We start from the raw sequence: 25,629 nt of genomic DNA on the forward strand, positions 1-25,629 counted from the left end.
CCCAGATGCGGTCAAACCAAGCTTCTACACAACCGAAGCAAGAATTCACCGCTCCTGTACTCAAGCTCTTTTGCGATAAAGGCCAACATGCCATTAGCCTTTCTAATAGTTTGCTGCCCCTGAATGTTAGCCATCAGTGACCTAATCATGTTCTTCTTCAAATGCAAAAGCAATATTTTATAATCTGTAATTGCACTGTATTCTCAGCATGCTTGCATGCGCCATTTCAGTGTGGCAGTATGCTACACAGGTGATGGTTCATTGCTGGCAACGCTGGTGAAAGTGTGTTACAATATTATCGCCTACCACAATGTACAGAATTTTCCAGTCATGGCACAGCAGGGAACGGAGCCCAGAAAATGAGCAAGCCATTCAAAAGTCCATTCACTTTGGTGGGACTGGAAGATCCCACTCGCCAGAAGATTTCACCTGAGGTTCCCTCCAATTGTACTTGGTACCAGGCAAACTACAAACTGCCATGAGTGTGACTATACTGTCTGTGGTGGTGAAAAGTCACTGAATGTTCACCAAGCTGTGAACAGCCTCTTCATTTCGCTACAAGTTACATTCCAGATTGCTGCACAGCTACACACGTTGGTATCTCTGTCATCACACATTCAATTCCACCCCTTCTTGCATGTCCTGTGCTGCCTCAACAATCATTCGTCTGATCCTGCCCCATTCCCATGCATTCTTATTCTGCCTCTCCCCCTCACACATCCTATTCTCCCACTTTCCCCTCATGTGCTCTATTTTCCTTTTCCTAAGACGATAAGAAATAGGAACAGGAGTAAGGCTTCCAGCCCCTTGAGCCTGTGCCACCATTCCAGTAGGATCATAACTGATCCATGTGTCATGCATCCCATCTCAATTCCAACATCTCCCACTCTCAATGGTTGCATTCCCTCCCTCCTCATACACCCATTTTGCCCTTTGCCCTGCCCTCACACATCATACATCTAATACGATACAAGAGTCTACACTCTCCCAAGAGTGGGTGGAATGCAAAAGGAGTAGGACGGGTACACCTGAAGTTTGGCCTTAGATCATAAAGAGCCAAAGGAACCAATGAGAATCAATTTGTCACGCCAGCAATGAGCTAACACTCATAATCTGTTATCTTATCCATTACCCATTAACCCAGACAGCTTCAATTAACCTGTGGTTTCCGAGCTGGTGCATATGTGGTTCACCCAATTGGCCATGTTCCCGTGACATGATTAATAACCCAATATGCATCATGTAGCTGCCCTGCAAAAAAGTATGAGCTACTCATTGAGACTAAATCAATTGATCACATCTATCCCAGCCTTAGTGTGCTAATCTGGTAATGATGGAGCGTGTCCACAATGTTTGTTTCTTTTAGTTGCTGTGTGTGTTTTTGGTGCCACTTGACTCCAGTTTCAGTCCTGGGCTACTAACAGTTTCTGAATGAGGGCCTCTCATGAAACTGGCTCTAATTCAGGGCTGGCATCCAAACCCTCCACAGGCTCCTTCACTTTCACTTGGTTCAAATCCTCCACTCCCCCTCACAGACTGACTGGTCATGATGGGAATTTTTCCAAATCTCCTTCCCTCCAAAATTCTGGACAACGAAACTGAAGTGCTTTCACCTTCTGAACCTCAGTCCCACCTGAGACCATGAGGTTTTGCGCCTCTACTTTCTCAGAAGACTAAGGAAATTTGGTGTGTCAGCTATGACCCTCACCAACCTTTACAGGTGCACCATAGAAAGCATCTTTCTGGTTGTATCACAGCTTGGTGTGCCTCCTGTTCTGCTCAAGACTGCAAGAAACTATAAAGGGTCATGAATGAAGCCCAATCCATCACAGAAACCAGCCTTCCACCCACTGACACTGACTACACTTCCCATTGCCTTGGAAAAGCAGCCAGCATAATTAAGGACCCCATGCACCTCAGACATTCTCTCTGCCGCCTTCTCGGGAAGGAGATACAAAAGTCTGAGGTTATGTACCAACCGACTCAAGGACAGCTTCTTCCTTGCTGCCATGAGACATTTGAATGGATCTATCTCGCATTAAGTTGATCTTTCTCTGCACTCTAGCTCTGACTGTAACACTACATTCTACACTCTCTCCTTTCCTTCTCTATGAACGATACACTTTGTCTGTATAGCGCGCAAGAAACAATAATTTTCACTACAAACTAATACATATGACAATAACAAATCAAATCAAGTCCCTCCTGCTCTCCTCCTGCGTGCTGCACATCTCAGGATGCACCTCCCCCCTCCCTTCCTCCCGCCCATACTCACTGATCCACCAATCAAAGCTGCACCTTGTTGCGCTCTTGCTTCTCCTCCAATCACAGGTTCCCTTTCTTGCGTGCTGGAAGCTCCTCCAATCACAGCTTCAGTTTCTCCTGCGTTCCCTCCAGCTACTTGCACTTTTGCAATTGGGTTTCATAGCTCAGAGCCTTTCCCATTAATAAAATGCAGGAGACCCTCCTCATCAGGGGCCTACAATTCCAGAACTGCAAGGAGCTCCTAAACATCTGATTTGTATCTTCAAACCCTTTTCAATTGGAAATCATGAATGTGAAAAATGTCTTAAAAAAAATGAAGTCCAATAAGATCCATTTTCCCCATATGTGGGATAAGAGTCGAATGGTTATGTTGCTCTGTCTGGTTTCAATCATTTTTAACAAAAATCATCTTTGTGCTCTAAATAATCCTTTGAGTAGTATGGTTACACACTGGATTACAGATAATGCCTTTGCTTTGAGGAACAAATTTTGTTTTATTCATATCACAGGATGTAGGCATTGCTGGCAAGGAAAATTATTTGTTCCCCATCTCTAATTGCCCTCGAGATGGTGGTGGTGAGCTGCTTTGATAGTTTATCAGTGTCACAAGTAGGCTTACATTAACACTGCAATGAAATCATTTTGAAAATCCCTTAGTCACCACACTCTGGTGCCTGTTCACAGAAGGAGAGTTTAGCTTGGCCAATGCACCTAAACCAGCACGTCTTTCAGACTGTGGGAGGAAACCCACACAGGTACGGGAAGAATGTGCAGACTCCACACAGACAGTGACCCAAGTCGGGAATCGAACTTAGGAAGATGGTATACGCTGATTAGTTATTTTGTTGTTTGATTACTAAAATAAAATCAAAATACTGCAGATGTCGGAGTCTGAAACAAGAATAGAAAATGCTGGAAAACTCAGCAGGTCTGGCAGCATCTGTAAGGAGAGGAAACAGAGTTAATGTTTCGAAATCATATGAGTCTTCTTCAGAACTACAAAAAGAGGGAGAAAAGTGTTGTATTATATACCTGAGTGGGTTTGAGTTTAAGTTTCTTTATTATTGTCACAAATAGACTTACATTAACATTGCAATGAAGTTACTGTGAAAATCATCTAGTCACCACAATCCAGGGCCCATTCAGGTACACTGAGGGAGAATTTAGCTTGGCCAATGCATCTAACCAGCATACCTTTCAGACCGTGGGTGGGAACTGGAGGGCCTGGAGGAAACCCACACAGACACGAGGAGAACATGCAGACTCAGCACAGACAGTGGTTATGCATTCTGTTAGAGGCATGGGGCAATTTGCTATGCATTTGATTTAAAAATGCTGAATTTTCATTTTGAAGTTCTTAAGCATTCTTTTGTTAAAAGGCTCTTCAGATCTACAAGGTTGTTGAACTCTGTTTCACATAGTCACACACCTTAGAGGAAATGTTGCTTACTGTTTCAAAGAAACCTTTGCTCTCATTAAAAACACAGAAGCAAGAACCAACCAGGGAAGCATTGCTTCTGTATTCCAACCTCTTATGAAATGAAGCTATTTTTGGAGACGATTTGATGTTAGTAACCTATAGTTTATGGACTTATCACGGCAATCTTGCCTCTCTAACCATGATTTTAGCTCATCACTTTGCCAAGTATTAGGATGAATAATTGAGGTCAGTGATTCAAGTGAAATAACTATAAATTGTAAATTCAGTTCCCTTTGCATAAGTTGAATATCTTCAATGTGGATCAAGTGACGAACATAAATATTTATGAGAGCGGGAGGGATTTGATTTGATTTGTTATTGTCATATGTATTAGTTTGTAGTGAAAATTATTGTTTCTTGCGCACTATACAGACAAAGCGTATTGTTCATAGAGGAGGAAAGGAGAGAGTGCAGAATGTAGTGTTACAGTCAGAGCTAGAGTGCAGAGAAAGATCAACTTAACGCGAGACATTTATTCAAATGTCTCATGGCAGCAAGGAAGAAGCTGTTCTTGTTTTAATTTCTGGTATGTTAAAAAACATGGACTTACAAGGCACTGATGACTTAAGTAAAACAGCACAGATGAAGGAGAATGGAATGACACAGGAATACTCTGTACCTAGTCTGCATGTGAATAATGAAGTACTATAACTGAATCCAATTTAAAAAAATGTAATGGAGAATAAACTCATCCAGTGGCTTCAATTCGTACCAATATCTGATCATCCCATGACTTCCCATTATCAACAACTATTTGCACTTAGTCTCTTTGATGTGGTAAAACATCCTGGCTGGAATTTTACCATTCCGCCCACCATGGAAATCAAAGAGGGTGAGGGGCATACAATGGGAAGGTCCACTGATCTTGGCTGGGATTTTACAGTTTCAGGACAAGCCAGACGATAAAATCCTGCCCCTTAAGTCTATTCATTAGAGCATAAGAAAGAGGAGCAGGAGTAGCCCCTCAAGTTTGCTCTATCATCAGATTGTGGCTGACCTGATTGTGGCTTTAACTCCACAAATGGTGGGTGTTTGGAATGCACCGCCAGTGGAGGTGGTGGAAACAGGCACATTAGTAACTTGCAAGGTGTATCTTGATAGACACATGAATGGGAAGTGAATAGAAGGATAGAATCCACGTATTGGGGAAGGCTCGGTGGGCCAAAGGGCCTGTTCCTGGGCTCTATTGCTCCTTGAGCTTATGATGTAACACAGAACCACAAAGCTGCTGGAATCTTTGCCACAAATTTTGTAGAACAGTATTACTAAAAAGAAAAACATTTACAACAGCTTGGGTTGATCTGACATTGTTTCAAAAATTATGAATGGGCAAGAGCTGGGATCTGCAGAAGATTAAACACATATGCGGTGCTCTAAAGCTGGCAGTGCTGAACAAGCCAAAGAATTGCCACTGTTCCTCACACTTAAGAGTTTACATGGTTGCTTGCAGTTACTTTCAATTTCACTTTGACAACATGGGGTTTGCTTTACTGCTGAGCTTTGTAAAGCAGCACTGTAATATTTCTCATCCGTCCCCAGTTGTTTTCACACTTAAAGTGCAACAGCCTGACTTTTAGCTTGCAGGTCACAAGAGAAAAGAAAGTGCACAGGAAATGGACCAAGCTTTTGGGCCTATTGTCTTCCCCCCACTCCCAAGTCTGAACAAAAGTCAGGTGGATTACACCCAAGGTGCAGCCCATTTAACATGAGCCCATCTCAACTCCTGGATCGAGGCATTTGCAGGATTTGTGCTCTGAAAGTGAATAAAGCTAAAGTGAGTGATTGACAATTCGTCCAATGCCAAAGGAGGCCATTCAACCCATCAAGCCTGCACCGACCGCAATCCCATCTCTCTCCATATATTTACCCTGCTAATCCCCCTGACACTAAGGGGCAAATTAACACGGCCAATCAACTTAACCCACACATCTTTAGAGTGCGGGAAGAAACTGGAGCACCTGGAGGAAACACACGCAGACACTGAGAGAATGTGCAAACTCTACACAGACAGTGACCCAAGGCCAGAATTGAACCCAGGTCCTTGGCACTGTGAGGCAGCCGTGCCAGCCACTGTGCCACCATGCCACCCAGGAGCAAAGAGCAGCAGCTTATGGGCTTTTTGCTGGGCCTACAGGGTCCAGCAAAAAGATATGAATTTTTCAAGTACCACCTTGCATTTATTTTCTTGTCAGGTCCCCCACTCTGAGTAATGTGCACACAAGCAATAAAGTCACCTTGACAGTTGACACCACTCTATTTGGATCTTGTCCAAGAGAGACACACAGGAAAATGAAACCAGGAGACACAGTGACGTACCTACAATTTTATTTGTGTTACTATTTTAATGCCCATGCCTATGCTACAGTGCAAGCACGCACCGGGGAAGCCCCCGGAAGCTGGAGAACTAATGACTTGGAATCCTCACCTTGCTGCTCTCTGACTAGCGCTTGGAAAAATAGGAAATTTGGAGCATGGTTCGGGGAGAATAAAATGCGACTTTTCAAAGATATGCAGGACATAAAACATATACGGTTCAATGAAATAAATAGTACAAGAAGATTCCCTCTCCTCTTCCTTCATGAAAACTTAAGGGATTTTTCAAAGGTTATGAATATTGCTGCAAACCACAAATAAAGTGCTTCCAGATATTAGCCCTGCTTTCAGCCAGAAAATGAAGGGCCATATTTTGCTCCCAGTACACTGTGATAAATTAATTGTTTTTGGATCCTTTTCTTCCCCTGTGGATTTCATCACTACAGAGAATGTACACCAGGCGGCTACACAAGCTGCTTACAGCATCTCCTTAAAATTCAATTCTAATTTTCACAGCAAATGCACAATTCTCTCACTGAAAGCTGCAATAAATTAAAATCTACAATTTGTTCTGGCGCAGTGGAATTTCACTTGGATTTACACGCCACCTGCCAAATTCACTGCAATTTACAAATTACCACCAAATTCACTGCAATTTACAAACTATCACCAGATCCATTGGCACTTTACAAACTAACACTGGATTAACTGACATTTTGAAAAATATCCTTTCCAGCTCCTCTCCTGGAATGTCTCCAGATGGAAATGCAACTGGCAATAATATTGGGAGTTCGATAAAGCACTACCTTCCCAAATCTTGTACTGCATTGTAAAAATACCTTCAGATGCACATGGCAAGCACAATTGATTCTACCCTTCATTTTCTCTTTCCCCTCCGCACCCACGCCTATTCAGTAAATAGTTGATGATCCTGCTCCAATCAAAAGTTGAATTTATGGAGGTCACAGACATTAATCTGCACCATTCTACAGTACGTTTAAGCTCCACTGTACCGCCATGCTGCTATGCTTGAAATTTCAAACTTAAACACTCCCTTAAATTAATCAGTAAAAGGATCACCAGGAAGTTGAGCAGAGTTTCTTTCTACCTACAATGGACGGGAATCTAGAACTTGCTCGCTGAGAGACTAAAAGAGGCAGAAACCCTCATTATATTTAAACAATGCTTGGATATGTATCTGAAGTGCTGTAAACTACAGCAAATTGGACCAAGTGCTGGAAAGTGGCATTAAGCTGGATCATTCTTCTTTGATTGGTACAGACACAACAGGCCAAAGGATCTCGTTCTGTGCCAGGAATTTCCAAAATTCTTGACTTCATCTGCCAATTGGTTGAAGTAATTTAGGAACCACTGTGTGGGGAGAGGGGGAATAGGAATTCTCCCGTTTGTCCCCATAATTTCAGTGAAAAAGTCTTAGGAATCCTGAAGCAAGCCCCTAAGCACCACTCATTATTTGCCAGGGGGTTTTCATTGTTCTGCTGCTGATGTTGCCATAGCTCAATGGGAGAAGGCCATGGACAACAAGAACTCCCTTCCCTCACGTTTGTATACTTTACACGTACCCAGGAGGGACAAATCCATCCACTTACTCTGTCTACACTTCCCACTGCCTCGGCAAAGCAGTCAGCATAATCATAGACCCCACACACCCAGGATATCCTCTCTTCCACCTTCTTCCATTGGGAAAAAGCTATAAAAGTCTGAGATTACATACCAACTGACTCAAGAACATCTTCTTCTCTGTTGCCACCAGGCTTTTGAGTGGACCTACCAGATATTAAACTGATCTTTCCCTACACCCTAGTTATCTATGACTGTAACACTACATTCCTCAACATTTTCTTTCCTTCTCTCCTACGTATTCTATGAATGTATGTTTTATCTGGATAGCACTGAAGAAACAATACTTTTCACTGTATACCAATACATGTGATAATAATAAACAAAACGAAAAAGTTCTTATTCAAGCAAAGCTGTCAAAAACCTATTGCTCAAACTAGCATTCAAAATACAGAAAATACAAGTTAACACTTCAGCTGTGGACGCTTCCCCAAAGCTGAAAAATGAGTAATGGACAAGCATGTTAAAAGAATCGAGAAAAGGTGAAAGCATTTATATTACACCAATAAAAACAAACAGACAAACTCAGAGAGAAATCACAGGTGAAAGGATATGACAGATCGAAGAACTGATCTGTCAGTTCAGAAATATTAAGGCATTAAAGAGACAATGGGGTGTGAAAAAAGTCAAGTTTCATGCATTTAAGAAGTGTGGAAAATCAGATGATGAATTAGAACGCCAGAAGGTCTGGAGGTGTGTGAGCAAAAATAGTGAGTTAACTGAATTAAATACTCCTATAAAAAGTTGCAGATGCGGTGTTATTCATGAGGCCTGGTTGCTGACAGTGTTTAAGGCCAATGACACGGAGGGCAGATTAAGATTTGGATTGTAAGCGTGGACAGGGCTTAGGGAGTGAAATTTCATTTGGGTGAGAAACGGGAGTTGGGGCTGTTTTTTGTCAATTGGGGGGGGGAGAGAGGGGGGGTTGCAAGAAACAGTCACTGGGTCTGGGACACGTCTGGAGGTCCTGCTACCTTGCTCCTTTAACTGGCAAGAAGACAGATTCCCTGTCCAGCGAAGAATGATAGGCAGCAATCTCAAAGCTGCAGAGCCAGTCAAAGGCCTTCCAATTTGAGAGGATCAGCAGGCAGCATGGAAGGGTGAGTGGGCACTTCGACGTGACAGTAATCTCCCAGCAGCTTCTTCAGAAATGTAACTAAATCCAGAGAAACCAGGCTAGCCATATGAGGAGGATGGGGGAGTCCTTTTTTTTTGGCTGCACCCACACCCAGGCGGGCAGGGGGAAGGGCCTTATCAGCCTGCCTGGAATGCTAGCACCCATCCTGCCACCCAGTACTAACTCCTAACTGCTGAACTGCTACCTCGCTCGGGGAAGTGGAGGTCACCTGGAAAATCCCTTTCAGCTTCACACCAGTGCCCTTAACGCGGCTCTAATGAGTCTAATTAGTTAATCATGGGCGCAGACAGCCTTTTCGACCCTCGAATCCACAGGAATGGTGTCAAGAAACTGGCATGCCATCCGGTGCCAGATTTCTCAAGGCCTATTTGCCTCCATTTCAGACCTCAACAAGAACTAGCTCTGCAAAAATTGAAAGTGCTTCATCCAATAGCAACATCCGGGAAAAAACTTTTGAGATTAATAATGTGGGAAGCCTCCAGGCTGCTTCCTGTATATCAGATTGTGCTGTTAATAGCAGAAGAACTACACGCCTGTCATTAACAAACAACATCCGAAGGGAGCATTGAGGAATTTCTGCTGCTTTACTCTTAACCAAGAAACGTAGGCTCCCTACAGTGCAGCAGGAGGCCATTCAGTCCATCGAGTCTGCACTGACAACAATCCCACCCTGGCCCTATCCCCGTAACCTTACATATTTACCCTGTCACTCCCCCGATTCTAAGCAGCAATTTAGCACGGCCAATCCACCTAACCCGCACATCTTTGGAGAGTGGGAGGAAACTGGAGCACCTGGAGGAAACCCATGCAGACACGGGGTGAATGTGCAAACTCCACACAGTCACCCAAAGCCACAATTGAACCTGGATGCCAGGCGCTGTGAGACAGCAGTGCTAACCACAGTGCCACCATTGAATTTTCCACTTTTTCTAAAACAGAATTGGCGATTGTCAAACTCTTTGGTTGAAGAACATCTTTTCAAATGGATTAGCAATCATGAACCCCGACCCAAATGATAATATTATACAACACTCATAATATGCAAGTGCTGCATGTAAAGAGTGCTTTTAAAAATATATATATTTACTTACAGGTATCAGTGAGATGGATGTTCCTGCTTCTCACTGGAGAATCAGTCTATACTTGATATGATATTTGACAATGAAACTCATAAATCATTCTATATAAAAAAAACAATATTTCTGGAAAAGCGGATGGAATTGTAGACTGTAGTCCATAAAACACCCATAAAAATCCCTTGTATTTAAAAATAGAATTGAATTTATTCAGTCTGTCAAAGCAGTGGCCCTACAGAGCACTGACATACAGGGTGAAGGATGGGCTGCAATTTGTTTGACAGCTTTATACATCTCCTTGAGAGACAGTGCACCAAGGCAAAGAGGCTTTGTTAATATTCATCTATTGCTCCACACAGAGGGGCAAATTCTGCTGGAAGTGACAGCGGTCTCAGCCAGCTAGCGGGTCACATCTCTTTTCCGGAAAGCCACAACAGTTTGTGGTACACAGGCATTTGACAGGCCAGTGGTGAGCCTCCCCGCCCACCCAGGGCCAAGGACATGAGAGACGGAAGCTCCACCCGCTGAGATCTGTCTGCCAATCAGACACTGGCAGCTCTTCTTTACTCAGCACTGCCACCAGGGAGGCAGTGGCTACAACCAGTACTACATCTACACCCAACTGAGGCTTCAGGTATCCAGGCACAGGTGAATGATGATTTGATGGCAGGAAGGGGCCTGTTAGTTCTAGGGGGTTGGAAGGGTAGGGGGTGGTTTTCAGCAACCCCTCTCCCACCCCACTTTCCTGCTGCCAAGTTTTTTGACCAGGCACTGAGTTCTTTGAACAAGGGACCCAGCCCCCACAACTCCCCAGGAGCCTACAAAGAAAAATGGCAAGACTTGCGTGCTGTGGTCCAGGCCCATGACCTTTGCCCACTGCTGGATTAATACCAATGGCATTGTGATGGGGCCCTTAAGTGGGTACGAATCACCCACTCAAGGACCTCAGCAGGCAGCAGAATGGGAAGGTCATCCTTGGGCCTTCCCACCACGGACTTAATCAGGCTAGAGGCAAGAAGGTGATTGGGTCCCCTCCTGCCACCAAATTTACCATGGGGTAGGACGTAAGAGAGCATCCAGAGTTTTTGAACCAACATGCTCTGTGTCTCCAGCAGCACTAGCAAATGATTGAGAGTGACGACCTGTTGGAAAATGAGATCCAAACGCAGACCATGGTGCTGTGAAGGCCAGCCCACATCCTGCAGCCTTTCTAACTGAGCCCCACTACCTTATTTCACAGAACCGCAGGGGAGTGCCAGGGATCTGAGACCCCAGATTAAGAAACATTGTTCAGTAACATTTAGACACACATTGGCGAGGTCTGAAGAAGGGGCAGCATCTATTTCCTGTCACTACATAATGTTACACACTGGAGTTTCCAGTAGGAGGATGTCCAGAATGTTTCCCTTCATTGATCCAGAGTGACTCAGTGGGAACTGTTGGGGTGCAATTATCCTAATCAACAGAGATAACACTTTATTAAACCCTGGCATTTTGACAGTGCAGACAGCTCTTTTGTCGAATTAGACATATCTTTCCTCCCTTCCCATTCTTTTCATCACTCATACAGGAGAAATAACAATGCATTTGTTGTTTTTTTTAAACTTAATTGGCCGCTTTTTTCAGTTTGTTACAAAGGGAGGCTGGTTGATGCATTGCTAATGGAATTTTATTTTTCTGCAAGTGTTACAAACTTAAAACTGTCTCACAACACCAGGTTAAAGTCCAAAGGGTTCATTTGGAGTCATGAGCTTTTGGAGCACTGCTCCTTCATCAGGTCAGTGGAGAGTTGGGTTTACAAGCATGGCATATGTAGACAGAGATGCAATTGCAAGGTAAATGGTTGGAATGCGAGTCTTTACAGATAGTCAAGTCCTTACTGTTACAAACAATGCAAGAGGGATAATCACAGTTTAAAGAGGTGTGAATTGTCTCAAGCCAGGACAATTAGTAAGATTTTGCAAGCCTAGGCAAAATGGTGGGGGTTACATGAACCAAAGATCTTGGTTGAGGCTGTTCTCATGCACATGGATTTGGTTCTGCAAGACGTATCAGATCATCAACACGGATACCACCATCACATACGAGAACACCATCCACTAGGTACACAGTACATACTCATGAGACTGGGCCAAGTTAGCAACCTCATACAATGCAGGAGAGAATGTCCTGAGGCGTGGTACATCAGCAAGACCATGCAGACGCTATGACAACAGATGAACGGACACCATGCAACAATCATCAGGCAGGAGTGGTCCCTTCCTATCGGGGAACACTTCAGCAGTCAAGGGCATTCAGCCTCCGATCTTCGCGTAAGCATTCTCCGAGGTGGCCTTCAAGACACATGACAATGCAGAATTGCCAAGCAGAAACTGATAGCCAAGTTGTGGCGTTGTGAGACTTCTTACTGTGCCCACCCCTGTCCAATGCCGGCGTCTCTACATGAAATTCAAAACTGAGAGATCAGCAGTAAAGAGCTTCACATGATTTATGCAAGCACTATGTGCACACAACATTGTGAGGGCCAGTCCTGTCACTGCTGTACAACTAGCTGTAAGGAAACCAGGTGAACAAATGTGCAGCTTTAGGCTGGTTTGGTCATCCACATTTATCACAGTCTTCCAGGCGGTCAGACTGTGAGATTAACCACAGAATAGAATCTCTAAAGTACAGAAGGAGGAAATACAGACCCATCGAGTCTGCACTGACACTCCATCCAGGCCCAACCCCCAACCTATCCCTGCACATTTACCATGGCTAATCCACCTAATTTACACACCTTGGGACACTAAGGGGCAATTTAGCATGGCTAATCCATCTAATCTGCACATCTTTTGACTATGGGAGGAACTCAGAGGAAACCCACGCAGATATGGGGAGAATGTGCAAACTCCACACAGAGAGTCACCCACGGCTGGAATTGAAAGCAGATCCCTGGCGCTGTGAGGCAGCAGTGCTAACCGGTGTGCCAATTCCGCTTAAAATTAAATAAGGAAGGAAATCTATGAGAGATTGCAACAGTTGTGTGCCTTTTCAATATCACACAGGCTTTATGGATTAGCACAACATAAGCAACCATGTTTCACAGGTTGAAGGCACTCTTTTACTGCCTGATTACTATGGCTTGGTCCCTGCCTCTGCATCTCAGATGCTTCCTGACAGAAATATGGACAGTGTACACAAACAAAAGTTACTGTTCAATAATAAAAGAGAAGTATTAAATATAGCAAACATGCTTAAATACTCAAGAATTGATCCCAACTTACTTTATTAGGAGGAGGCAGGGCATAGGGGCAAGGGAATTTGCAGCTGCAATGCAAGATCGTTATTACGTTTTCTCACACAAGGATGTCATTTCTGTTGGGAGGAAATGCCTTGTCATGCCAAGAAATTGCTAGTAAATTGTAATTACGCTGAACTTGGAATGTATCTATTTTTACTCGATGGACAACATTTGGAAATGATCCAGACGCTTAGGAATGACTGTTAGTGATAACCGTGGCTGATCATCCCTTTGTCTATTACTTTCACAGGGGCTTGAACCCACTTCAAATAAACAAGTTCATGCCTGCAAGCAAGCAAGGGTATCCTACTGGAATATGCTAACTGTAGCAAGCGGCAACACAGGTGGATAAGGTGGTCAAGAAGGCATGCATGCATGCTTGCCTGCCTTTATCAGTTGGGGCATCAAGTATAAAAGTTGACAAGTTATGTTACAGCTGTATAAAACCTTAGCCAGGCCATATTTGGAATATCGTGTAGCCACACAACCAGAAGGACATGGATGCTTTGGAGATAGTGCAAAAAATGTTTGCCAGGATGTTGCCTGGTCTGGAAGCTTATAGATATGAGAAGTTGGATAAACTCGGATTATTTTCACTGGAAAGACAGAGACTGAGGGGCGACCTGATAGAAGTCTACAAAATTATGAGAGGCATCGATAGGATGGATGGTCAGAGGGTGGAAAGGTCAGCTACAAGAAAGCATATGTTCAAGGTGGGAGAGAGAAAGTTTGGGGGAGACGTGCAGGAAAAGTTTTTCCCATAGAGGACATGGGTGTCTGGAACACAATGGCAATGGAGGTGATGGAAGCAGGCACGTCAGCAACATTCAAGGTGAATCTTGATAGACACGTGAACAGGAGGCAAACAGAGAGATGGAAACCAAGTATGGAAATTAAGTAGTGGGTCTAAATAAGGACTAGGAATCAGCACAGACTTGGTGGGCCAACGGGCCTGATCCTGGGTTGTATTCTTTGTCCATCCATTAATTTTGACAACTGTAAATTCTAAGCAATTGCGTCGAACAAATCATGAACAAAGTGTGTATCTTGAATGTGTCTGTAAAGAACAAGCTGATGGCTCATTTGAAACAACGAGATGGATGTTATTTGCAAGGCACGTTGCTGTCAGCAGCGCAGCGAAACAGCTGCACAGCATCCAAGACTGGTGTGAACAGGGCGAGCAACTGTGCACCTCCTTAACAAATCAGATTGAAAAATGGTTTGAGAGCAGCACAGAGACTGAATCAGAATGTGTCAATCAGAAAAGTGACCCCAATGTCAAACAGGTACAGAAAACCAATGAAAGAGAAAGAAAGATTGGATTAAGAGAGACTGAAGTTAAAAAGACAGAAAGAAAAAGTGTATTTAATTTCGCAAATCTCCAGCAACAACTGAAAGTTGAAACAATGACTCCCCACAATTGTACATTAATTTTCAGTGCCACAGAGATTATTGGGCAGTAATTAAGGTTTAATTCACAATGAATATGCTTGAATTGATCTGACTGGAATAGGCAAGCCCTAGCATTTTTAGTTTGTATTTAGGACCTCAGTGCTGGAATGTCACGCTATTCGATGCATCTCAATAGGAACCAGAGGAGGTGCCATTTTTGTTCAGTTTAAGGAGGAACTGTGCATCCTTTGGATTTTCGCATTTAACTGCATATGTACATCCACTGCCCAACTTATGCATAAATAACAGCCAGTACCATTTAAGTTCACCCTAAAGAAAGAGGCCAAAGCAAAAGGAATTTGTCAAAGCTCTAAGCCCACAAACTGTAAACATGCAGGACAAGTGTGAATATTGACTTATGCATCCATCCACCAGGCTACTCAATTCGCTAACTTCACTACTTTGTTTAAACAATGCAGCTGCTTGCGCACAAGGTAAAAGAAGATAGGTTAGGAAGATCATTTTCTGTGGTTACGTTAAACTCAATTCAGACAAACCCAATTTTCATTTCAACCTCCTTGGTTAATTTTGTACAGGGAAGTGCTCCACCAGTTGTCATTGCCATGCTCTGTCATATACAAGGCATTTTCACTTAATGTCATTTCATACATTCCCAAAATCAGTGACACAACCTCTGATGTTCTTCGATGTTAACAACCCTTCTGTAGTTCATGTGGCTCTGCTCTCTGTCACACTCACATTAGGTTGTCAGATTTAACCAACATATGAGCAAAAATGGGTTTCCTCCAGCCAAATGTTATTATTTAACCGAGTCACACATTCCACATCTTTAACTAAAGGCACACACCACATGAGCACGCAGCATCCAAATCCCTCAAAGCACCTGCTGAGATTTACTGTTCTGTGTTACCCCCTCGTGAAATCTGTGTATCGGATTTCACACACAACTTCAGTATTAGAGGCTGACAGGAGCACTAATATGGTTCTCACCAGGGCTTCACCTCTTCGAGGTTTTATTTCCTGCCTTGACCATAATAGAACGCCAACCAAGATTAATTTGTTACATATACAATATTGTAATGAAGGAACATTATTTATTTCCACTGACTGCAGGTGAAGAGTACAATTTATTGGAAAAAATTTCTGCTCTATGCTTTGTTATCATCATTTATCTTTCTCGAAGTCTTTGCAGCATATTTCTATTTGTGACATCTCAGATATTGCCTTTAAATCACATTTACCTCCTTAACATCACCCTCTCCACACATACCTGACACTACGTATCATGGAAATTGTCCATACCTATAATCATCTGGGATTCAATTATTCCAATTCTCCAGCATGATCACCAATCTTCCAACCTTTAGAAGCTCTGCTGACTGTATGCTATGTCCTATAACAAGTTTAATTCATTCATCGATACCTTCAGGAGCAGGCCTATGGGCCAAGTGCTGGCAGATGGATTAGATGGGTGTTCAGGTTATAGGACATAGCATACAGTCAGCAGAGCTTCTAAAGGTTGGAAGATTGGTGATCATGCTGGAGAATTGAAATAATTGAATCCCAGATGATTATAGGTATGGACAATTTCCATGATACGTAGTGTCAGGTATGTGTGGAGAGGGTGATATTAAGGAGGTAAATGTGATTTAAAGGCAATATCTGAGATGTCACAAATAGAAACATGCTGTATGATTCTATCACCCTTATCTTTGTTGACCAATATCATCACCAGGTCTGACAACACTGAAACCTTAACATTCTTATCCTTGTGATTCAACCAACTTTTTATCTCTTCCTTCCCTATCTTGGAAACCTTCTCCAGCACCACAGTCCGCACCCATCCAAACTCTAATTCTTCTGATCCCTGTCTCATGTGTGTACATCCTCCTTTTCTCCCACCACAGGCAGCCATGACTTTAATAACTAAGCCAAATGTTTGGAAATTTCTTCCCTAAAGCCGTTTGTCTCTCCAGCTCACTCTTCTCCAAGATACCCCTTCAAATCAACTCTTTGCATCAGCTTTCAATTGTTCTCCCACTATTACCTTCTTCAGTGCAATGTGCTTTGTTTTCCCCACTTTGAACAATGTTAAAGCCATGATATTGATGAAAGTTGTTGTGACCCACATCAGCAGCATTATACGTTACCCCCCCTTTACCATGCACCAATTCTTTTGTGTTTTTTTTAGTTCCCTTCCACTGTCTTCACTGTCCTTGTACCCAGACCCTGCTCCTGGAGGTACTGGTTCCACCCACGTGGTACTGAACAAATGCTGAACTGTCAGAGGGGTACCCTTTTTCGGATAAGGTGTTAAACCGAGGCCCCATCTATTCTCACGTGGATTCTAAATTATCCCATGGCATTAGGGCATTGGTGAAAATGTATCCCAGCAAAGGGAGATTGATTTATATGCAGATTGGGCATTTTATGACATCCCTAAGCACGTCATAGCTAATTGAGTGATTTTAAAGTGGAGACCCCATTATAATGTAGAAAACATGGACTCAGAGTACAGCAATATGCTGCAAATGCAAATGCCATAAGTGGCCAGATTATCTGTTTTTGGGTGACGGCTGACAGATTAAATGTTGGTCAGGAAACAAGAAAATATCCCCTATTTTCTTTGAAGTAGTGCTTCAGGATCTTTCATGTCCACCCGCAATGAGAGCTGGGACCCGGTTTAATGTCTTATCTGAAAGACGGTACCTCCAGCAACACAGCACGCGCTTGATACTGTACTGGGACGTTAATCTGGATTTCAAGCTCAAATGCCTGAACCCCTCAAACTTCTGACACAGAGGCGAGGCTGCTACCAACTGAGTCACAGTTAACACAAACTGTCTTTGTAATAGGTACGTAGAAAGTGACAGCCTTTATTAATGCATTTGATGCAAGAAGTTTCATATAGAGCATGTCTCCGATGAGCTATTATCAGATCAAAAATGAGACTTCACTGTTGTCACTTGGCACTTATTGTCACTTCTGCTAGCTAGACAGATAGAGATTTGAGTAGGCCTCTGAGGATCACTGCATACAATTATCAATGCAGGAAGATATGTGAGTTAAAATCTATCCACAGCAGCATTGCACTTCTTCAAAGTGCTTCCACAGAGTCAGAGCAAACTCATTTAGCAGCACATGGTACAACAATCAGTGCATTCTTTCAGGGATTTTACATTTCAATCTGTTACAAACAACTCAGTTTGATGTTTTAACAATGATATATCTCTGAATATAACATACAGTTGAAATTCATTTCTTGGAAAGTTCTGATGAAGGATTTCTGCCCTCTCTTTTCTCCTTGCGTAATGTGACACCCACATCTACCCTTTAATCTCAACCAAAATACAACACTATTGACGCTGCAGCACTCTCTCATTACAGCATCATAGACCAAGATTAAGTTCTTAGTACATGTCACGCAGATACTGGAAATCTCAAATAAAAACAGATAATGCTGGAAATAGTCAGCAAGTCTGACAGCAGCTGAAGGGAGAGAAACAATGTTTCAGGCTGCTGGCATTTCATCAGAACTGGAGAAAGCTACAGATGTCAGATTTAAGCCATTGAAAGATTTTGTTTCCTTTTCTTTTGTTGTTTTCTCTCTCTTTTTGGCTCTTTTTCTTTTCTGCTTTTCTGTCACAGCTGTTCACAATTCTCCCATTCACATTTTCCGACACCTGTTTCTTTACACGTCTCTTTGCCACTCCCTTTGGCCTTGTACCATCGACCCTTTTATTATTTAATCTTTCCTGCCTCCCGCCCTATCAGAGACGCTTCTTCGTGTTCCTTTCCTTGTTCTTTGCAGCCTCCTTCCCCTTGCTTAGAACCTGTAACAATTCTAGCTTTCTCTAGCCATGATGAAAGGTCATTGACCTGAAACATTAACTCATATTTTGTCTCCATAGACACTGCCAGACCTGTTTCTGGTTTTGTGTAAACAAGTGCCTGGAGCAAAGCTTAAAGCCTCAACTTAGGTGCATCATTGTTATCATGGAGCCAAGACTAAATACTTCACCACAACCTGGATTACACTGGGCCACTGCAATAACCATTTAAAAATGGCATATTTAGACTACTGCATTTAACCGAACGTTGAGTACACACAAGTAGCAGCAGAGTTAGGGACCCAAGTTCGATTCCAAGCTCGAGTCATTGCCTGTGTGGAGTTTGCACGTTCCCCTCGTGTCTGGGTGGGTTTCCTCTGAATGTTCCGGTTTCTTCCCACAACCCAAAAGACGTGCATTGGCCATGCTAAATTCTCCCTCAGTGTACCCAAATAGGTGCCGGAGTGCAGTGACCAAGGGATTTTCACAGTAACTTCATTACAGTGTTAATGCAAGCCTACTTGTGACTAATAAATAAACTTTAGTTATTACACCCAATTGATCAAATATCTCTAAAGCACTGAACATTTGGAATTTTTTTTATATATATCATTGATGGGATGTGGGTGTCACTGACTGAGCCAGTGTTCATTGCCCTGACAGCATTTGAGAGTCAACCACATTGCTAAGGATGGTAGATTTCCTTCCCTAAAGGGCATTAGTGAAGCAGATGGTGTTTTCCAACATGGTCATCACCAGACTTTTAATTCCAGATTTATACCTAATTCAAATTTCACCATTCTGCCATGGTGAGATTTGAACCCAGGGCCCCAGAGAATTACCCTGGGTCTCTCAATAGCCACTACAGCAATGATACCACTAAGCCATCATCATTATAAGAGCCATTTCAAATACATCAGGATCTCTGTCATCTTATGTTAGGTGCTCTTCAGCAGCGGTTTCTATGGAGTGGAGGACATTATTGAAAGGAAGCTTATATGGTTTTTCTGGAGGTTTTTTTTAAAGAAGGAATAAGCCTCATGTTCTACGCAACAGATTATTGCACATCACATAACGTTGCAGTAGCAAGGATCTGTGCTTTGGAAATGAATTGGTGCAATAGCGCAGCAAATGGTATTTCAGGGCACTCCAAAGTGTTTTGCGCCCAATTCAATATCTTATGAAACACACTCACTGTTGTAACAGCAGAAACATGACAGCAGATTTGCACACAGCAAGGTTGTGCAGACAGCAATGAGAGAACGATCAGATTATCTGTTTTGGTGAGGAAGTTGAGGGTTAAATGTTTGGCCAGAACACTGGGGAGAATTCCTCTGCCATTTCTTGAATATCGAGTTTGGGAAGTTTTATTTCCACCAGTGAAGGTAGAGAGAGGCCTCAGTTTAACATCATACCCAAAGAACAACACCTCCAAGGGTGCTACACTGAAATGACGGGCTAGAATATATGTTCAGGTATCTGGAATGGGACTTCAGCCTCAAAGCTCCTGACACAGAGTGCTATCCTTGAACCCAGGTTAATGAATGTGGCTTCTGCTAAGACGACTCTGGTATGAAAAATGAATTTTCTAACAGAATTGAGTTATGATATTGGTTTCCTGCTATGTCATGGTCAAACAAGCCTTTTGACCAGCCAAGAAAAAAGTCACAAGCTTTTTTGTATTCATTAGTGTCACAGATAGGCTTACATTAACACTGCAAAGAAGTCACTGTGAAAATCCCCAAGTCTCCACATTCCGGCGCCTGTTCGGGTACACTGCACCTAACCAGCACGTCTTTTGGACCGGTAGAGGAAACCAGAGCCCCCCGGAGGAGACCCATGCAGACATGGGGAAAATGTGCAAACTCCACACTGACAGTGATCCAAACCGGGAATTGAACCCAATTGGTGCTGTGAGGCAGCAGTGCTAACCACTGTGCCACACTGTATGAATCATATTGATGAAATAGTTAATCCCAATTATACCACAGGTATTTATATCAAGCACACTATGTCACTAACTCATATGACTGGATTATAATGAATACTTCAAACAAGTTTTGAAATAAACAACAATGAAATGTAGCTCGCAGATATACCACAATTTGATTAGGATGGAGCATAATGATGCTTTCTTATTACAGTGTATCAAAGGGCTCTCCCCCCCAACACAATTAAAGACAAAATGGATCAGTCATCTCAAGCATACTAGGTTCACACCAAAAATTTTGTAAGTATTATTGCTCAAACTTTTCCACGGATTGTTTTCAAAGCTTATTTTTATAAAATCTGTGAAATGGATTTGCATGGTCCAATTCATCAAATTTAACAGAGAAAACATTATCTCTTTTAAAACATTAGCTCTTATATTCTGCTTTAGGTATTTAGGTAATCAGTTTATTTAACCAAATGTTTTATGACTGCTCTACATTTTTGGGGAGAAGGCAAACATCACAGGTCTATATGCATTTTGGGTATCTGCGACTTGGTGGAGTTACTTCATCTGACTGGCATTTATAATCAAATAGCACCACTGACAACCTTGCAGTTGGATAAGGATACTAAATTATGGGCCATTTGCCACAAATGCCATGGAAAATCTAATGCAAAATTATTGTTCGGAAATCAGTCTCATGCTGAACCATAACAGTTTCGTACAGCTAAACTTCAGAATATTTATTCTTCATTTTGAAATCTTGATATTCAAACATTCAGTGATTATATCCAGGTTACTTTCACATGAAGGAAATATTCTGCAGATTAACCTTCCAAACTGTGGGATGACTTCAGATACTACTGACGATAGTATTTTAATACCTTTTCATGTAAAGTTTAAAGTTTATTTAACAGTGTAACAAGTAGACTTACATTAATACTGCAATGAAGTAACTGTGAAAATCCCTTAGACCTGTTTCACAACTTGCGTGCATTAATTCATAACATTGTCCAAGATTCGAAATTATAAAATAGTGTGATGTTTTCACAGGAATACGTACATAGCACCGGAACTGGAAGCAGTTGTTGCAGACAACAGAAAGTATAACGGAGGGAACCAAGTGGTGATACAAAGGAATAAGTTTGAAGAGCAATAAATTGTCTGGAGACCTTTCTTCCACTATTGAATTTAGTAAGGGCCCAATGATCTAAATCCTCAGTATTAGAATCTGGTTCAATACCTTAGAACATTTCCTGAAGTTTTCTTTTAATGTGATCAATTTTAATAAGGATGTCCAAAAATCTGTCTCTTTCTTTTTCAGGGCTACATCAGCCTCAAAAAAGTTTATCGTTCCCAATTCATATCGCACATAATTGGTAAACAGTCAACAGTACACTGCCAGTGGTAAGACTGGATATTGATTAATTGCTTCCTCGCTTGCTAATCTTGCTTTTAAAAGGATATTGAATCCTGGATCATTCCACCAGAAAGTTTTATAGCATCTTGTCACACCTCTGAAACATGTCAAAATGCTTCACACGCAATTAATTACTTTTGGAAGCATTAGCGAGCAGTCGTTCTCACACACATCAGGATTCCATGTTGACAGCAATTAATCTATGTTTAGTTCTGTTGGTTAAGACAAGAATTTTGCCCACCAGAACTACTTGTTCTTCACCAAGGGTTTCAACCTTAATCTGAACAGACTGATGGGGCCTCACTGTAGTATCAACAATAAAAGGGCAGTATCTCTGGGGTGCACATACTCTCTTTCTCTCTCTCTCTTTCCGTTGCAGGGGAATGGCAGCCCTGATATTGTAAGGACTTCAATCAAGCCATCTGCCAGCTCAGAGGAAAAGCACAGAAGTAGACACAACAATCCCAAAGTCAGTCCAGTGCTCCTTAAATAATGATATAATTGATTTGGTCCCATTGGGCAGCACAGTGGTTGGCACTGCTGCCTCACAGCACCAGAGACGAAGGTTCGGTTCCCAGCTTGGGTTACTGTCTGTGTGGAGTACGCACATTCTCCCCGTGTCTGCGTGAGATACTCCGGTATACTCTGGTTTCCTCCCACCGTGGGAAAGACATGCTGGTTAGGTGCATTGGCCTTGCTAAATCCTCCCTCAGTGCACCCAAACAGGCACTAGAGTGTGGAGACTCAGGGATTTTCACAGTAACTTCATTGCAGTGTTAACATAAGCCTACTTGTGACACTAATCAATTAATTAATTACTATTTCTGGGCTCTAAATGTCAATTTATCAGAACAAAGTGAAATAGAGCTCCTTCAGAGGGTCAGGATCATCCTTACTCTAAAAACACACATAGTCTGGGCCCAAATAGCAGCCACTTTTTCTACCAGTGTTCTAATTCTAGATAAACAGGGGTTAGAATTTTTGGAATCAAAAAGAATTGCTATACGTTCTCAGAAAGTCAGGAAGCTTCTCATACATCTCCTAAAACAAAGAAAATTACAGCACAGGAAAAGGCCCTTCAAGCCTGCACCGACCATACGGCTCAACTTAACTTCTGTCAAGACATTTTCCTCGGAGTTCATTGAGCCGACCAGCCTAACCTCATATTTATTAGTTATCACAAGTAAGCTTACATTAACACTGCAATGAAGTTACTGTGAAAATCTCCCAGTTGCCACCCCGCAGCACCTGTCTGGGGTATACTGAAAGTGAAGTTAGCACCGCCAATGCACCTAACCGGCACATCTTTCGGACCAGGGGAGGAAACCCAGTCAGACACGGGGAGAACACGCAGACTCCACGCAGACAGTGGCCCAAGCCGGGGAATCGAACTTGGGTCCCTGGTGCTGTGAAGCAGCAGCACTAACCACTGTGCTGCCCACATTCCACTTCCACAGATGCTGCCTACGTTACTGAGTATTTCCAGCATTTTAACTCTTTTAATTTTAGATTTCCAGAGTCTGGTATTTTGATTTTGGACAAATTCCACCAAGCGCTGGGAATTTCTCAAAATACACTTTTGTCTCACACAAGATACAGATCACATATGGTGCACGTTACCAATACAAGGCAGAACTCAACTCCAGAATGATATAGACACAATCTAGTTTGGGTATTTCCCTGAACATTTCAAGTTTTGGTGTAATTGTTATAGGGTTTCAAAGAGGTTTTGTTGACTGGGTTTACTCTTCATACATTCATAGTGCTTTAATCACCAAAATTAACTGGAGCACACTCTCAAACTGACTGCTGCTCTCTGTCTCGGAGAAGGCAGAGTTCAAAACTCCCACTTCCCTGCTCTTCTCCCTAGCTCCCCACAATTTTCTCTTCAACTGGGTGGGTGGATTGGGGTCTTTGGGCACTCTAGGGGTGAGTACCCAGCCGGAGAGTCTCAGTGAGGAGGCTGAGGCACTCAGACTGTCAGCTAACTCATGTTATAGCCATCAGATGGAGGTGGAGGGGGGAGAGATAAGGGAGCTTGTCTCCCCGCAACCCCCCCCCCCCGCCCCGCCCCAAGTCCTAACTTGACCAGATCATTGACCAAGAGCTAAAGGGTTAGAAAGTCTAAAGCCGCCGCACGGTGGAAACAGTGCATTTCTTTGCGGTCAGTTTAAGTGCAGCTTCAAACCAAAGTCTGCGTGTGTCACTGGCAGCCCCTGGACTTCACAGTCAGGCCGGAGCTGGGAAAAAGACGGCCAGTGAGTTCACTGCCTGTGTTACTGCAAACCTCCGGATGGGGAGAGACAGAGAAGAGAGAAGATTAGAGGAGAACATAGGGGAACACAGTGACAGAGAGAACATAAGGACAGAGAAAGGGACAGAGGATGGGCACAGAGACAGAGGAGGACACAGGGGGACATAGAGAGAGGGATACAAAGAGGATTAGAGAGGAACAGAGGGGGACACAGTGACAGAGGAGGACATAGAGAGAGGGACAGAGGGAGCACTGGAGAGGAACAGAAGGGAACACAGAGAGAGAGGGACAGACGGGAGCACAGAGAGGGACACAGAGGGACAGAGGGGGAACACAGCGACAGAGGGAACGCAGAAACAGACAGGGGCAGAGGGAGCACACAGCAAGAAGGACAGAGGGCACAGAGACAGCGGCAGAGGGGATACATAGACAGTGAGCGGGGCAGAGGGGGACGCAGAGGTGACCGACCTCCAGTTACTGATTCCAAAACACAAGACAAGGCAGCTTGCGATTCCCAAACACCAAAACAGAAACGCTACAGGCCTGTTTAGTTTGTAGTGAATACACAAGCAGTGAATGCAGCCTGTGAGTGAGAAACAGACAGGCGAGAGAGAAAAACCCACACAACAAGCCCCGAGCTAAACTGGGGGGGAGGGAGAAATCATCCAAAATAAAAGCAAACAAGCAGACTTACATCTTCAAAGAGGGATCCGACATTGGCTGTTGTCAGTAAGACTCCGGTGCCCTGGGCAGGCGCCTTCACCGCCATCATCTGCAGATGTGTGAGTACACCTTTTGTTTCTGAGCAATGAAGAAGGAGCTCAGTCTGTCAGACAGAGAGGGAGAGACTCACAAACTGCTGCTACCGCTGCTGCTCTCTCTATCCCGTGGCTCTGCACACTGCGATTTCGCCTTCATTCATTCACAGCTCCCCTCTGTGTGTATGTGTGTGTTTGTGTGAGTATTCACTCCTCAGGCTGCCTCTGCCACTGGACTCCCTTCATTATCAGCTGCTGCTTCTCCTTCTCCCCCTTTCCACAACCTCACCAACAACAAGAAAACTTTCTCCCTTCCCCTTCCAGCAGGGCCCCCCTCTCTCGCTCTCTCCTCTACCTAACACAAGGCGATCAGTCTGTCCCTAAACATTTCACTCTCCCTTTGCAAGCTTTGCCTGGGCTTTTTTCCTCGCTCTCTCTCGGGCAATCTGTCGCCCAGGAAACATTGCGTGAAATTGACTTGGTAAGGCATGAATTTTTTTTCCTCCCTCTCTACAAAACTGTCCTGACGTCAGCTACCAGATGAGAAAGAGAGCTGCCTCTTTTTTTTATTAAAAGGGCAATACCCGCATTGGGAGTGGGGTCCGCCTCCGGTGAGCTGAGTGGGGAGGGGTTGGAAATCCACACAGAGGGGGGGGAATTGAAAGCATCGCAGTGACAAATTGGTGCCTGGTGTCAACTGAGCAATTGTGTTACTCAATGTTTCAAAATGTTTCCATTTCAGATTTCCCTGTTGTATCAAGTAAAGGAGTTCCCTTCCCGACAAGGAAACACTTCTTGCCACAGTGCAGCGAAGCGGGAAATCTA

General features: G+C 43.3%; 1 protein-coding gene across 2 annotated transcripts in view; it reads right to left on the minus strand.

The window, feature by feature from the left end:
• The window catches only part of inpp5a (inositol polyphosphate-5-phosphatase A), a 499,011-nt gene extending 473,681 nt beyond the window's left edge, over window positions 1-25,330 (minus strand). For both annotated transcript variants that reach the window (XM_080205594.1, XM_080205595.1), the window contains exon 1: window positions 24,741-25,330. In XM_080205594.1, the coding sequence (XP_080061720.1) occupies window positions 24,741-24,818 (78 nt within the window). In that variant the 5' untranslated portion in view covers window positions 24,819-25,330. The remainder of the gene's footprint in view (window positions 1-24,740) is intronic.
• Window positions 25,331-25,629: the final 299 nt, after the last annotated feature.

The sequence above is a fragment of the Carcharhinus amblyrhynchos genome, chromosome 17 (genome assembly GCF_965287045.1).
Source record: "Carcharhinus amblyrhynchos chromosome 17, sCarAmb.v2.hapA, whole genome shotgun sequence".
Classification (NCBI taxonomy): Eukaryota; Metazoa; Chordata; class Chondrichthyes; order Carcharhiniformes; family Carcharhinidae; genus Carcharhinus; species Carcharhinus amblyrhynchos.